A 17,023-nucleotide genomic window follows, 5' to 3' on the forward strand; every position below is an offset into this window, starting at 1 on the left:
TAAAGATGGTATAGATGTCGGAGATGGTATAGGTCGACTGTTTGGAACTGCTTGAAAAGTGAGAGGGTGTTAAAAGAAGTGCATTATCTTTGTGGTCCTCCTGCTGGACCCACCATTCTTCCTAAACAGAGAGACCCTGGAGAGAAGCTATAATGAGTCTGTATTTGCCCTCCTTCTTTCAACTGTATTGGTGGCCTCTGGGGGCCGATACAATTAAAAGATGTGGAAGAACAGGTAGCAATAAGTTACTGCTTAAAATGGCACATTGGCACATCAGGGTAAATAAGTGGGTTTTGGTTGTAGTTTGGGCACTCGGTCTCTAAAAGGTTCCCCATCACTGGTATAGGTGAAAGAAAAAACCTTTCTATTTTTCACCTGCTGCTAACAAAATGTCCTAAGGCCCAGGGATTGAGGAATACATTATTAACATAATAACAAGTTAAGAGATCTTAAATTGTAATCCAGCTATAAAAGATAGCAAAAGTAAAACCTCAAACAGTCTGAATTACCTGAAGGATAATGCTAATGTACAGTACTAGCTGCTTTAGTATTGTAAAATCTATTGTTAAAAGATAAATCTAAATTAATGACCAAGCATTTCTTTACACGTTTTCATTGTCATCTTCCTAAGCCACTGCTTTTTTGTTTTCCTTTTGCCGCCTTCTCTCATACTGTCCAATCAGTGGCAGACAGTGTGTGATCTCTCTATGCTCATCTAGATGCTGTTACCTACATACATACACTCACCGGCCACTTTATTAGGTACACCTGTCCAACTGCTTGTTAACACTTAATTTCTAATCAGCCAATCACATGGCGGCAACTCAGTGCATTTAGGCATGTAGTCATGGTCAAGACAATCTCTTGCAGTTCAAACCGAGCATCAGTATGGGGAAGAAAGGTGATTTGAGTGCCTTTGAATGTGGCATGGTTGTTGGTGCCAGAAGGGCTGGTCTGAATATTTCAGTAACTGCTGATCTACTAGGATTTTCACGCACAACCATCTCTAGGGTTTACAGAGAATGGTCCGAAAAAGAAAAAAACATCCAGTGAGCGGCAGTTCTGTGGGCGGAAATGCCTTGTTGATGCCAGAGGTCAGAGGAGAATGGGCAGACTGGTTCGAGCTGATAGAAAGGCAACAGTGACTCAAATCGCCACCCGTTACAACCAAGGTAGGCAGAAGAGCATCTCTGAACGCACAGTACGTCGAACTTTGAGGCAGATGGGCTACAGCAGCAGAAGACCACACCGGGTGCCACTCCTTTCAGCTAAGAACAGGAAACTGAGGCTAGAATTTGCACAAGCTCATCGAAAATGGACAGTAGAAGATTGAAAAACGTTGCCTGGTCTGATGAGTCTCGATTTCTGCTGCGACATTCGGATGGTAGGGTCAGAATTTGGAGTCAACAACATGAAAGCATGGATCCATCCTGCCTTGTATCAACGGCCCCTTGGTATCAATTGAGCATCGTTGCAACGCCAAAGCCTACCTGAGTATTGATGCTGACCATGTCCATCCCTTTATGACCACAATGTACCCAGAGCCGATTTTAGCCTTTTTGCTGCCTGAGGAGATAACTGAAATGCCCCCCCCCCCATACTAAAATATTATACATCACTCTCTTCATCAATTGAAGTGTACAGCACCCCCTCATTAAAGTATTGTTGTCTTCAAAGGTTGTAAAGGACCTTTCCTGATGCAGTGAGGTACAGTATAAGCACTGTGCATCAGCGCACCATGAACATGCCAGTCTTTTTGAGACTCACATGCCGCTGGCAAATAGCATCAAAGTAGTGCACGACTAATACATCTCATAGACAGATAGTGATTGCCGGCAGATGAACCTTCATTAAGTTGCTATTTCTTCCAACACCCTCATACACATGCATGATCGGCTTGGTTTGATCATGCATGTGTAATAAATGGAGAGAAAGCAGAAGAGCATCAGAACATAACACTGTGCCCCATATGTATGTGTTTTGCGCATGCAGGGAGTGACAGATTTTTTTCTTCCAGTCTCCATTTATCCAGTGCACTTTGCCTCACTATTAATATGCCATAGTGAGTGCCAAGGGCCATTAAAAGCACCTTTACATTGCACGAAAAATGTACACAATCCCCAGACACGCTTACTACATACATATACACAATCCCCAGACACGCTTACTACATACATATACACAATCCCCAGACACGCTTACTACATACATATACACAATCCCCAGACAGACTTACTACATACATATACACAATCCCCAGACAGACTTACTACATACATATACACAATCCCCAGACACGCTTACTACATACATATACATAATCCCCAGACACGCTTACTACATACATATACATAATCCCCAGACACGCTTACTACATACATATACACAATCCCCAGACACGCTTACTACATACATATACACAATCCCCAGACACGCTTACTACATAAATATACACAATCCCCAGACACGCTTACTACATACATATACACAATCCCCAGACACGCTTACTACATACATATACACAATCCCCAGACACGCTTACTACATACATATACACAATCCCCAGACACACTTACTACATACATATACACAATCCCCAGACAGACTTACTACATACATATACACAATCCCCAGACACACTTACTACATACATATACACAATCCCCAGACAGACTTACTACATACATATACACAATCCCCAGACACACTTACTACATACATATACACAATCCCCAGACACGCTTACTACATACATATACACAATCCCCAGACACGCTTACTACATACATATACACAATCCCCAGACACACTTACTACATACATATACACAATCCCCAGACACACTTACTACATACATATACACAATCCCCAGACAGACTTACTACATACATATACACAATCCCCAGACATACTTACTACATACATATACACAATCCCCAGACACACTTACTACATACATATACACAATCCCCAGACACACTTACTACATACATATACACAATCCCCAGGCACGCTTACTACATACATATACACAATCCCCAGACACACTTACTACATACATATACACAATCCCCAGACACGCTTACTACATACATATACACAATCCCCAGACACGCTTACTACATACATATACACAATCCCCAGACACGCTTACTACATACATATACACAATCCCCAGACACGCTTACTACATACATATACACAATCCCCAGACACGCTTACTACATACATATACACAATCCCCAGACACACTTACTACATACATATACACAATCCCCAGACACGCTTACTCCATACATATACACAATCCCCAGACACGCTTACTCCATACATATACACAATCCCCAGACACGCTTACTCCATACATATACACAATCCCCAGACACACTTACTACATACATATACACAATCCCCAGACACGCTTACTACATACATATACACAATCCCCAGACACACTTACTACATAAATATACACAATCCCCAGACACGCTTACTACATACATATACACAATCCCCAGACACACTTACTACATACATATACACAATCCCCAGACACACTTACTACATACATATACACAATCCCCAGGCACGCTTACTACATACATATACACAATCCCCAGACACACTTACTACATACATATACACAATCCCCAGACACACTTACTACATATATATACACAATCCCCAGACACGCTTACTACATACATATACACAATCCCCAGACACACTTACTACATACATATACACAATCCCCAGACACGCTTACTACATACATATACACAATCCTCAGACACGCTTACTACATACATATACACAATCCCCAGACACGATTACTACATACATATTCACATCCCACAAACACTTACTACATGCATATACACATCCCACATGTATTATTATACACAGATACATGCAATGCACTCATATCAAAAAATAACTACTTACATTTTTTCTAGATCTTGCAGATGATGCAGCAGCTGGGGGATGGAGAAGGCTGAAGAGCAGCTGAAGGGGGTAATAAGATAAGACTGGGCCACTGATGAGGAAGTTAGCAGCTGAGGGGAGACACATGTGTGGGCTGCTGGAGGGATCAGCTTGGAGATTGGGCATCAGTTGCATCACTTTCCTGTCCTCCTGTTCGGCTTCCTGTGTCATTGTTAATTCTTCCCCTTCCCTCCTGTCACTGCCGACTACATAGTAAACTACCACAGCAGTGCAGGGGGGAGGGGGAACAGCAGCAGCAGCACACAGGACAAGTCTGCTGAGTGCAAGCAGAAGCTCCGAGCTGGTGGGCGGGGCTTACTCTCCCTACACTTCAGAGCGCAGAAGGATTGTGTGTGTGTGTGTGTGTTCGCGTGTGTGTTCGCGTGTGTGTGTGTTCGCGTGTGTGTGTGTTCGCGTGTGTGTGTGATCGCCTGTATGTGTGATCGCGCGCGCGCGCGTGTGTGTGTGATCGCGTGTGTGTGATCGCTGCACCCAGCAGCACAGTCCCTCCCGGATATCACAGGCAGCCAGCAGGGGCATCCAGGAAGCCAGCGCCCCCTGAGAGATATTTCCGATTTGCACCGTTTTGCGCTGAATTGTGATGCATCGAGTCCGCAACACAAATCAGGGGTGCGTGGCCAACAGACAACCTGACAGATTCGGACAAACCCTGTATTTAAAAGAAGAATTGTGTCGTAAGATCAGCACTCACATGCACCAGGAAGAACAAGGTGAACTCCGGCGGACCTCAGCGCAGCAGCGACACCTGCTGGATATTGGACGCACGACCTTAGTGAATCCCAGCAGACCCGAATCCTCGTCGGACAACGTGCCGCGGGATCGGGACTGGACTGGGTAAGTAAATGAGCCCCAGTGTATGCAAAAATACAATGTTACAAATTGTGATACAACCAGGATGCAAACTTGGTGGAAACATGAGCACAGGGTAAACTCAAATGCATTGTAAACACACATGCAATATTAACGCCATGTAAATGTGAACGTAAACACAAAGTCAATGGCATGCAAACACAATGTAAGTGCAAAGTGGATGATGGTGCAATATATGCCACATAAACGTGAATGCGATGCAAACGTGACATAAATGCAAACGCCACGTGAACGTAAGTGTAAACCCCAGACATAAAAGAAAACGACACTTAAGTGTAAATCTGATGCACACACAACATTCTAAAACCATAGTAAAGGCAGTGTAAGGCAAACGTAAATGTGATGTTAGTGCAAACAACGTGTAAATGTAACTTTCATAACATTGTGATTAATACACAGCCTCTAGATAAACATAGAAAAAAATCACAGCTCAATACTTCTCTGACATCTCCTGCTGCTGATTGGACACTGTGAGAGAAGATTAGCTTAACACATGCTTCCAGTTCCAGCGCCTCCTCCTCTGTTTTTTGACATTTGGACCAAAAAATAAATAAACCATCATCTTAGAAAAATTTTTTGTCAATACTCCAGTATTGTTTCAAATTTTTTTGTGGGATAAGATGCTATTTTTATTTATATAGTATATTTATACAGTATATTCTTTTATTCTTTACAAATTGTAATGTGTTCAGAACAAATAAAAATGATGGAATGATACTAGAAATCAAAGTACACATTTACGTGTAATGACATGTTTCTTAATTGAAAATCTAGATCAGTGGTGGCGAACCAGAGGTGGCACTCAGAGCCATTTCTGTGGGCACTCAGACCATCGCCCCAGGACAGAGTTCACCAAATAGGACCAAATCTTCCTGCAGACCCAGGCAACTTAAGCAACACTTCTTTGGAACTGCGGGAAAAGTGAGAAGGTGTTGACAGAACTGCATTATCTTTGGAGGTCCTCCTGCTGGACCTTCCATTCTTTCTCTACAGAGAGACCCTGGAGAGAAGCTACAACAAGAGTCTGATTTGCCCTCCTTCTTTCAACTGTATTGGTTGCCTCAAGGTGCCGATATGATTGACAGATGTGGAAGAACAGGTAGCAATAAGTTACTGCTTAAAATACCATGTTGGCACTTCATGGTAAATAAGTGGATTTTGATTGTAGTTTGGGCACTTTGTCTCCAAAAGGTTCTCCATCACTGATCTAGATAATGGTGTTCCACCTGTGGCTAAATGAAAAGTACAAATTAACTACCGGAATAGATGATCATGATGATCCAAAGTTGTTCCAAAGTTGAGTTTCTTCTTCTTTTAAAACGTCAGGGTTGTGGATTCTAGTGGTCTTCCTCTCAATGCAGTATAACATTGAGAGTAAGACCACTAGAATCCACAACCCTGACATTGTTTTAAAAGAATCTCATACTCAACTTTGGAACTCTTAGGAATATAACCGGGGCAATAGCAAATGAGTAACGGCAACCAGGTACGATCATCACGATCATCTATTCCGGTAGTTAATTTGTACTGTTTTTTTTCTATCCACACGTGGAACACCGTGCACAGCGGAGGTATTATTTAGGTTTTTTATCTATTATCTATTTTTTTATCGGGGAAGGTTAGTCATCCCCAACTAAATACTAGCAAAGATACTCACCTCCTTATAGGTATACAGCGCCGGCACTACTATATATTTATAGTGGAGTGTTACATTGGATCTGTGAGAGACCAGTGCTTTTGCACCCACTGCTCTCTTTTCTTCTACCTGCCTGACACCAACTTTTAGTTACAAGCCCTTTCCTCCTTCTTCTGCCAGCAGAATGAAGAGTTCAAAGAGTTTCAATTATGTAAGCAGCATGTCAGCGCTAGCATGCACGAGAGGAGCCATGGATGAGTTAAGAATTATTCCTTATCCAAAAGCAAGTTACTTATATATGGGTATGTAAAAGGGCTGGGTTTGTAGCTGAGCTGTATGTGTGTTTGCATATAGCAGAGCCGTGTACATGTGTCCATATAGCGGAGATGTCTGTGTGTTTGCATTTGTATGTAGCTGAGCTGTGTATGTGGGTATGTTGCAGTGATGTGTGTGACAACCATGGAATTTTTAATTTATATCAAATCTATTTTTCCTTTCTTATGTCCAAATCTGGGATGGATCTTATTCACACTGTCAGTGATCAGTCTGTGATTACAGAATTTGAGAATTATTATTCACTCTTATAGTGAATCGGCCCTTACAGAAGGGTACATCATATAGTCTGAAAAATATTGTACATGTTCAACTCTACACCACTGAATTAACCTCTCAAGATATTGGGGGTCATTTACTAAGGGCCCGAATCGCATGTTTCCAGCATGTTTCCGCCGCATTTAAAAAAAAAAAGTGTCGCTTGACACGCGCTTACCTGCACCCGGCCAGGCTTGGTGAACTTCAGTGCACTCAGACTAACTTCAGCGCAGCAGCGACACCTGGTGGACATCGGGGGAACTGCCTTAGTGAATCGCCGAAAGACCCGAATCCTCCACACAGAACGCGCCGCTGGATCGCGATTGGACCGGGTAAGTAAATCCGCCCCATTATTTTTAGTGTTAGATAAAACCCTGACCAACATGAGCCAGTCTATTTCACCCAGTTGGTTTGTGTCAGATCATATTTGTTATTTCATTATGGACATTTTCAAAGAATGAGGGGAACATTTACTAAAAAACGTGTGCCACAACGTGTGCAATTTGCCTGTGTATGGTGCAGGGGGCGCCAGATTCAGGATTTGTGGCGCATCTTCTGCATCAATCTGGCTTTCTCTGCACTTCTCCGACAGATTGCACCAACTTTTTTTTGGTGCACCTCTAAAATGAGTTGTGCAACACACTTCTGTTGGACTTTGCCTGATAAATGTGGCGTCCGACTGTGCATTGGAACGCCCATTTCAGTGCACTATTCTACATCCAACACAAATTTTGTGTTGCTAAATAAATGTGGTGCGGATACTAAAATCTGGCGCAAGGTCCTTAGTAAATTTGCCCCTAAAACTTTTATGAAATCTGTGTAAAAACAGAAGATATATTTTGAATAAAAGGAAGTCAGGTGAGTGCTATCTTAATATCCTCAATGACTTCATGAAGATGGTTCTGTATGAAATCTGTATCTAATACAAGGAAAACGGCTCCATTCTCTATGAGAAGATGTAATGAAAACTTCTGCAGTTTCTCTGATTAGACCATCTCTTATCTTGACCAGATTTCCTTTGGCATATTTTAAGAGCTGCGCTTTTTTGAGAAGATCTTCACCATAGAAGATCACTTTTAATCTAATTTTGGCAGATATCTTAGAGAGGTTTAAAGAGAACCCGTCAGGCAAAATAACCCCCCTAAACTAAATATATTTTCTTAAACTGCCATTAGAGAGCATTGCCTCTATCCCTTCATTGTCCCTCTACATGCCTGTAAACCTAAGCAATGAGGTCCTAAAGCTGTATGCAAATGACCTTTGAAATGTCCAATGAGTCATTAGCATATTCAAACTGTCCAGCTTATTCATGAGTGGGAGGTACAGCCACACCCCCAGTGCTTGTCTGACAGCCTGTATAATGATGTGAGGCTGTATAATGATGTGCTGGCGCCCCCTGCAGCCTGTGTGTGTGTATATAGAAGAGATACAACAGCTCCAGGCAGCCATGTTATAGCAGAACATGTTGGGTACTTGTGTCGCTGATGTCTGTGTCTCTGTGTATTAGGAGGACACAGCATGTCAGCAGATGCAGCACACACACTAGCAATGCTTTGCTATACATTACACACATGAGCAGGGGGAGGAGAGGGGAGGGGGGTGACATCACTGCCTCTGACCATATGACTAACCTCATTTACAAAATAAAGAAAATATGATTTTATAATGATTAATGTATGAATTGACTAGATAAAGACTGTGATGGGATCCTTGTGAGCTGCTCCACCAGGTAGTGGTGACAGGACAAGTGACACAGACCTGATGACAGGTGTCCTTTAAATGCATGTTACATATAATGATATTGTAGCATTAGTTTTTTGGTATAAGTTTCTAATGAGACATTTATTGTATAATAAGTTGAATTCTAATAGATGTGTGAAAATGCTAAAAGAATATTAAGATGTCATAAAAAGAAACTATCCTCTAAATAATACATTATTAATTAAAATATATAAAGAATAACTTGTGGGGCATGACTCATTTATTGTTCCTTGATCTTTGTTTTCATGTGTTCAATGTTTTTGAAGTTACAAAACATCTTATAATAAATTACAATTTATGTACACGTAACATGAGTCACAATATGTATTAGAAAAGAATGACAGCCATTCGTAAAATACTATGGCTTTTGGGAGATTTCGTGCAGCCAAGAGCAAAGAACATTGTCAACCTGAGACAGAAGATAACAAGAATCAAGTGAAGACATTTAGAAGCATTTGCGGTGGACGATGGATGGACCAGCCTCATCATATTCCTGTTTTGTGATCCACATCTGCTGGAAGGTGGACAGAGAAGCCAAGATGGAGCCACCAATCCAGACAGAGTACTTACGCTCAGGTGGAGCAATGATCTGTGAGAGATAAGACAAGCATTAGGATTTTTCCATTTAGAAATATACAAATAATTTATTCCATTATTATACATTTACCAATGGAAACTACATAAGTTTAATATAATATTTGTGGGTAAACATACTATGTAGTTATACTACACGAGAAGTATTGGATAGTAGCTTCTATGGTAGTCTTATGTATTTTTAGAATAAAAACATATGGAAAGTAATTTAGGAATATAGAATATTTGTGTAATATGTTAAATGAATCAGAAATCAAATATTAGGTTTGTATGTTACATATAGTAGGTATATATTTCTATCAACATTACCTTGATTTTCATGGTGCTGGGTGCCAGAGCAGTGATCTCCTTTTGCATACGATCAGCAATACCTGGGTACATGGTGGTACCACCAGACATGACATTGTTGGCATACAAGTCTTTCCTGATGTCAATGTCGCATTTCATGATGCTGTTGTAAGTTGTCTCATGAATACCAGCAGACTCCATACCTAGGATCATCATAATTTAAAATTAATCGCCAGTAGAAAATATTCTGTTATATACAATATACACACAAATGTACAATATACCTACCAATAAAGGATGGCTGGAAGAGAGTCTCTGGGCAACGGAAACGTTCATTGCCAATGGTGATGACCTGCCCATCAGGCAATTCATAGCTCTTCTCCAGAGATGAGGAGGAGGCAGCTGTTGCCATCTCATTTTCAAAGTCAAGAGCCACGTAGCACAACTTTTCCTTGATGTCACGGACAATTTCACGTTCAGCTGTTGTGGGCAATATTGAATTTAGTAAAATATATAAAGCAAATATAGTACATGCCAAAACACTACACTGGATGGTTAAGTCCAGCCACAATATAGTTTCTACTGCAGGATTTCCTACAGTCAACAGACATAGTTACTCAAACATTTTCCTAAGGAACTCCTGCATGTAAAAAAAGGAAGTAATTGATATTTATGGCAGCTTCACGTTAAAGAACATCTACCACCAGGATGAAGGATTGTAAGCCAAGCACGTGGACATACTGGTGTGTACCCCTTCTGTCAGGATCTGCTCTTCTTTAAGCTTCTATGGACCTTGTTTTTTAGAAAAAGAGGTTTTAAAAATTATTCAAATAAACCTGAGGGGCTCGGGCTCCATAGATGTCAATGGAGCCTGGAGCCCCTCAGGCTCATTGGCATTATTTTTAAAACATTTATTTCTTAAAAACATGGGCATAAGAAGCTTAAAGAAGAGCAGATCCTGCCAGAGGGGGTACACACCAGTATATCCTGGTGGCAGAGGTCCTTTAAAGTGAGTATAAAATGTACTTTTGTAGTTAACTGTAAAGATAATAATCAAAATATTTATATATCTGTACATGTATGAAACTAAATTATGTGTGCAAGGAGGTGAATATTGATCAATTATAACTTACCAGTAGTGACAAAAGAGTAACCACGCTCAGTCAGGATCTTCATAAGGTAGTCAGTCAGGTCACGACCAGCCAAGTCAAGACGCATAATTGCATGGGGCAAGGCATAACCTTCATAAATTGGGACGTTGTGTGTTACACCATCCCCAGAGTCCAGCACAATACCTGCAAGCACATATCCATGTAAAACCTCACAATGTAAGTAATCATGTAAATAAAACAAGGGGCATGTAGTAATGAAATGCACACTTTCTAGCTGCTGTGCTAGCCCTTCTACGACTATTAAAGCTTATTGTCTGTGCTAAAAATAAGAGTATTTGAAAAACATGGTAAATGAGTTGCATGAAGGACAACTCTGAAGCCGTACACGTTCTTAGGGTGCGGTCACACGTTTCATTTTTTGGGCATTTTTTTTAAATGCACAGTGTGATTGAACACTTGTGGTGTAATCTGTGATATTGGATAAAGTAGAACAAAGGCTTTATGTATGTTTGGCAATAAGCCCAAAAACTTTGTATTTCAGAGTATTTTGTAATATTGTCATTTATACATCATTAAATCTGACTGTAGGTCATTTCTTTACATACATTGTAAGTAGAACAATTATTATTCCTTAAATGAAAGGGGTTAGTGCATGTAATAAGAGTCTTACCAGTGGTACGGCCAGAGGCATACAGGGAAAGCACTGCCTGGATTGCAACATACATAGCTGGGACGTTGAAGGTCTCAAACATGATCTGGGTCATCTTCTCACGGTTGGCTTTGGGGTTCAATGGGGCCTCAGTGAGCAGGGTGGGGTGCTCCTCTGGGGCTACACGCAACTCATTGTAGAAGCTGTGATGCCAGATCTTCTCCATGTCATCCCAGTTGGTGATGATACCATGCTCAATGGGGTACTTCAGAGTCAAGATACCTCTCTTGCTCTGGGCCTCATCACCTACATAGGAATCTTTTTGACCCATACCAACCATGACACCCTGAAAAAATCAAATGTAAATTAATGTAGCTTATTACCCTAGCATAGGTATTGTCTAAAGAGTACATTTATAGAGTTGCTGTAACCTCTGGTAATGAGACAAAAATTAATTTACGAAGATGAACTGTGCTTGATAATTATTATAAAACTAATAGTATACATTATCACAAACGTTATTCTGATAATATAAATAAAACATCAAAACATTACAGTAAAGTATGTTCCTGTCTAGTGCATCTATGTATACCTGGTGGCGGGGGCGACCAACAATAGATGGAAATACTGCTCTTGGGGCATCGTCTCCAGCGAATCCAGCTTTCACAAGCCCGGAGCCATTGTCGCACACAAGTGCGGTAGTCTCTTCATCGTCACACATGATGGTAGCTTTCTAAAAGTGTACACATAAATTACACCATTAACATAAAGGGTTGTGCACAATGTCCTGTATACTAGACATAACTACACTGTACACAACTATGAAACGCAGCACTAATTGGTGTATATATGCAATGAAAAGGGTAGCAAGGTGAAAGGAACGTTCTGAGGCATTGCCACAGAGTGATTTTCTTTAGAAATATATGTGAAGATTGGCCTACTTTATAAAAGCTTGCAGAAGGCCAACAGTGACTTTTTCATAACCTGTGCTGCTTGGACAATGTTTTTCTGTTATACAGGCAGTCCCCAGGTTACATACAAGATAGGGTCCACAGGTTTGTTCTTAAGTTGAATTTGTATGTAAGTCAAAACTGTATATTTTATAATTGAAGTTCTAGACAAATGTTTTTTTTTTGCCCCAGTGACAATTGGAGTTTCAAAATTTTTACTCTAATTGGACCAATAATTATCAATAAAGCTTCATTACAGTAAAGCATCCAGAGAGCTTCACCAGAGGTCACAGTGGGCAGAGGGGTCCGTCTGTAACTATGGGTTGTCTATATGTCGGGTGTCCTTAAGTAGAGGACCACCTGTCTATGCATAAAACACATTCTGCAGAGTGTTGCTACAAAGCTCCACCGTTTTAGAGAACCTGTCACAGTATGAAGGATTAGGAGCTGAGATGGGATGTGATAGGTTATATGGTGTCTTCAGTCTAGAGTAACTATTTTTGATATAGTACTTTTGGTATTATAATTTACTATTTACCTGGATTAATAATTAATGCCTAACTGGATGTAAATAATTATATTACTGGATCGCATGCATTTCTTATTTCCCCTTCTCCATATGGAAAGTGACTTCTCCTCCCCGTTATGCTCACACAATCTAATTCTGTTATTTATTAAGGCGTTTTTAAATGTCTTTTTAAATTTATTGTTGTACATATGTTGATTATTTTATGATATGAATTACAGATTAATGGAGCATCTTGTGTTTTAGTACAAGAATGCGTAATCATGTTTCCTACCACTCCTGACCTGTGTGTTTTAAAAAGAAAAAGCTTCCGAGCAAGGCCCTCAGTTTCATCTGATTAAGTTATTACTTTTTACTTGCAAATGTACCACATAATCTGCACAACACTGTGGAATATGATGGAAATATATAAATAAATGTTTATCATTGTTATTACTTGTATTCACCATGAAATAACAATTAAATCTTTTGTTCCTTCTATGTGGTCCCATTCACTTACAATCTCTGATACTGTCCATATCAGCGGTGGATGGATCAGACTATACAAGGATATATCCTTATAACAAGGGGAAAGGTAGCACTTAGTTGTCATTTTATTCATAAAGTTATGCGGCATCCATCAGTGCCCATATATCATATTCCTTCCTTCAACTAATAATTCATAGACAGTAAAAGGCAGCTTGTCTACCTGCAGACAAATTGTCATTTCATCCGCTGCCATTGGCTGATGTGACAGCCTTCTTTATATTTAGCTGATCTATTTCTCATGATAATTCTACGTAACGCTGTGTTATCATTGCTTCAATCCCCTTATGGCTGTACCAACCCTTCATATGTCATTTATTATGTTTCCCTCATGTTTCCAATGTATCTCCCTGTCAGAGGCTACTCTCCTGTCCAGGTCAGCAAGTACAGGTAGCGGAGGGGCACTCACCTAGGGCTCCGGTCTGTCTCAGGCAGTGCAGGGGGATGCTATGGCTAGCTCTCCAGCTCGCTCAGGCAGCAGTAATGTCTAAAGCATATTTATATATAACTTGTGCAACCCTCTCGGTCCAGGCTTCCACTCCCTGATCTCTCCCCTTCTGTCTAGCCATATTAGGCTTCTGGGCAACGACCTTGCCCCCCTTGGGCTTTCAAACTGGCAGCAGGGTGCCCATACATGGCCAGTCTGGCTGGACACCAGGTAAAAGGAGGCTGGAGCCGTAAATGGATTCACTTGAGAACTGTGTAGTGCCCATTGCTGCTGCCAGCTCCAGGACAGAGAGAGCAAAGGAAGAGGCGGACACATGGCATGCGAAGTATGACCTGATAATCTTCACCAGCGCATCAGTGAGACGGACTGAAATAAAAAAAAACACAAAGGGGGACAACTGTGTGGCTGGCTAAAAAGTTCTATTCAGCCCAGCAATTTTTAGTGACTAGGAGGAGGAAAAACTCATGGGAATGAGTTTTTTATTAATTGACTATCCAATAACAGGGCCAAAATTTTATTAAAATCAGCAAAATTAAAATGAAATCATCACATATAAATAAATAATTTACTCTGTAAAACACAATTCTACAAATGGACACTTGGTGGCAATACTACATAAGATGATGGAGCTCCACTCCACCGAAAAAAAACATTTTCTGCATAAAACAGGAGATAGTTTCTTGCCAATATAATATTTGAACATTTCACTAAAACACAATGCTTTACCTTCATTCATTAGTAAAACTTCATGTTTATACATCCCCCATGCCATAATTGATCTGGGAACGCTAGCTGACCATACATGTTGTTATACCAAGACAAAACTTAAAAGTTACATTTATCAGAGGATTTCAGTCTACACATTTTGGGCATTGGAAAATGAAATAACTTTCTGTGCCACCAAGTGTTAAGACTTATTGAAGGGCAACTCTAAAATATGCAGACACCGGCACAGTACTCTTGTGTAACGTTTTCGATTGATTCTAGTAGGAAGTGAATTCCAGACTTGTAGGAGCTATAATATTCATACAGCCCAGGGCCCATGGCAGTTTTAATCTGTTCTCGCCTGCAGCTCTGGGATATTGTACCCATTCCATCCCTCCTGCTGCTCTGAGGCTCTGTACCCATGTCATCCCTCCTGCTGCTCTGAGGCTCTGTACCCATGTCATCCGTCCTGCTGCTCTGAGGCTCTGTACCCATGCCATCCCTCCTGCTGCTCTGAGGCTCTGTACCCATGCCATCCCTCCTGCTGCTCTGAGGCTCTGTACCCATGCTATCCCTCCTGCTGCTCTGAGGCTCTGTACCCATGCTATCCCTCCTGCTGCTCTGAGGCTCTGTACCCATGTCATCCGTCCTGCTGCTCTGAGGCTCTGTACCCATGCCATCCCTCCTGCTGCTCTGAGGCTCTGTACCCATGCCATCCCTCCTGCTGCTCTGACACTCTGTACTCATGCCATCCTGCCAGCAGCACTGGGACTCTGTATCCATTCCACACTGCCAGCAGCACTGGGACTCTGTATCCATCCCACACTGCCAGCAGCACTGGGACTCTGTATCCATTCCACACTGCCAGCAACTCTGGGACTCTGTATCCATGCCATCCCTCCTGCTGCTCTGGGACTCTGTACCAATGCATCCTGCCTGCTGCTCTGAGGCTCTGTACCTATGTCATCCTGCCTGGCGCTCTGGGACTCTGTACCCATGCTATCCCGCCAGCAGCTCTGGGACTTTGTACCCATGCTATCCCTCCTGCTGCTCTGCGGCTCTGTACCCATGCCATCCCTCCTGCTGCTCTGAGGCTCTGTACCCATGCCATCCCTCCTGCTGCTCTGAGGCTCTGTACCCATGCCATCCCTCCTGCTGCTCTGAGGCTCTGTACCCATTCCATCCCTCCTGCTGCTCTGAGGCTCTGTACCCATGCCATCCCTCCTGCTGCTCTGAGGCTCTGTACCCATGTCATCCCTCCTGCTGCTCTGACACTCTATACTCATGCCATCCTGCCAGCAGCACTGGGACTCTGTATCCATGCCATCCTGCCAGAAGCTCTGGGACTCTGTATCCATGTCCTACTGCCAGCAGCTCTAGGACTCTGTACCCATGCCATTCTGCCTGCTGCTCTGGGATTCTGTACCCATGCCAGGGGCGGACTGGGAATTTAAAATGGCCCTGGAAAAAACTATAAAAGTGGCCCCATTTTATGGGCGGAGTCAAAACAAGTGGGTGTGGTCAGATAATGTAGGTGGGGTTATAACAGACAAAATGTTGGTAGATGGCCTTAATGCAAAACAAGAACATGTTTTGCTAGTAAGTGAATCTAATGTGCAAAGAATGTGACCTGTTGATCAGTAAATGATGCAAACACACGACCCGGTAAGCCTTATATACCTTTCCCCTGTGCCATACATGTACAATTCAGAGAAAGAATATATTGATACTGCCTCCTATGTACAGGAATAATGCTACAATAACCCATTAAATCCTGCCTTCTATATACAAAATAAAACTACTACAATACCTTCTCCCATATACAAGCCAATTACTATAATACTGCCCCCTATGTAGAAGGATATAACTACCGTACTACAATACTGCCCCCTATGTACAAGAATATAACTACTATAATAGTGCCCCCTATGTACAGGAATATAACTGCTATAATACTGCCCCTATATACAAGAATATAACTATAATAGTGCCCCCTATGTACAAGAAAATAACTACTATAATACTGCCCCCTATGTACAGGAATATAACTACTATAATACTGCTCCCTATGTACAAGAATATAACTACTATAATACTGCCCCTATGTACAAGAATATAACTACTATAATAGTGCCCCCTATGTACAAGAATATAACTACTATAATAGTGCCCCCTATGTACAGGAATATAACTACTATAATACTGCCCCATATGTACAAGAATATAACTACTATAATACTGCCCCCTATGTACAGGAATATAACTACTATAATACTGCCCCCTATGTACAGGAATATAACTACTATAATACTGCCCCCTATGTACAAGAATATAACTACTATAATACTGCCCCCTATGTACAA

The 17,023-nt window shown here is 41.5% G+C and overlaps 1 protein-coding gene across 1 annotated transcript; it reads right to left on the minus strand.

Annotated features, from left to right (window-relative positions):
- Positions 1 to 9,065: 9,065 nt before the first annotated feature.
- LOC140121552 (actin, alpha cardiac muscle 2-like) lies at positions 9,066 to 14,075 on the minus strand. Its single transcript, XM_072141263.1, has 7 exons — positions 13,917 to 14,075; positions 12,099 to 12,239; positions 11,528 to 11,852; positions 10,879 to 11,040; positions 10,034 to 10,225; positions 9,767 to 9,948; positions 9,066 to 9,452 (listed from the first exon to the last, which is right to left on the minus strand). The coding sequence occupies exons 2-7, from the start codon at positions 12,225 to 12,227 to the stop codon at positions 9,309 to 9,311; spliced, it is 1,134 nt and encodes a 377-aa protein (XP_071997364.1). The 5' UTR covers positions 12,228 to 12,239; positions 13,917 to 14,075; the 3' UTR covers positions 9,066 to 9,308.
- Positions 14,076 to 17,023: the final 2,948 nt, after the last annotated feature.

Source organism: Engystomops pustulosus, chromosome 3 (genome assembly GCF_040894005.1).
Source record: "Engystomops pustulosus chromosome 3, aEngPut4.maternal, whole genome shotgun sequence".
Classification (NCBI taxonomy): Eukaryota; Metazoa; Chordata; class Amphibia; order Anura; family Leptodactylidae; genus Engystomops; species Engystomops pustulosus.

Coding starts and splice junctions, on each gene's coding strand:
- LOC140121552 (XM_072141263.1), bottom strand. CDS start 12,227: ATGTGTGACGATGAAGAGACTACCGCACTTGTGTGCGACAATGGCTCC. Junction 11,041..11,527: donor TGCCTCTGGCCGTACCACTG/GTAAGACTCTTA, acceptor ATGTGCTTGCAG/GTATTGTGCTGGACTCTGGG. Junction 10,226..10,878: donor TTACTCTTTTGTCACTACTG/GTAAGTTATAAT, acceptor TGCCCACAACAG/CTGAACGTGAAATTGTCCGT.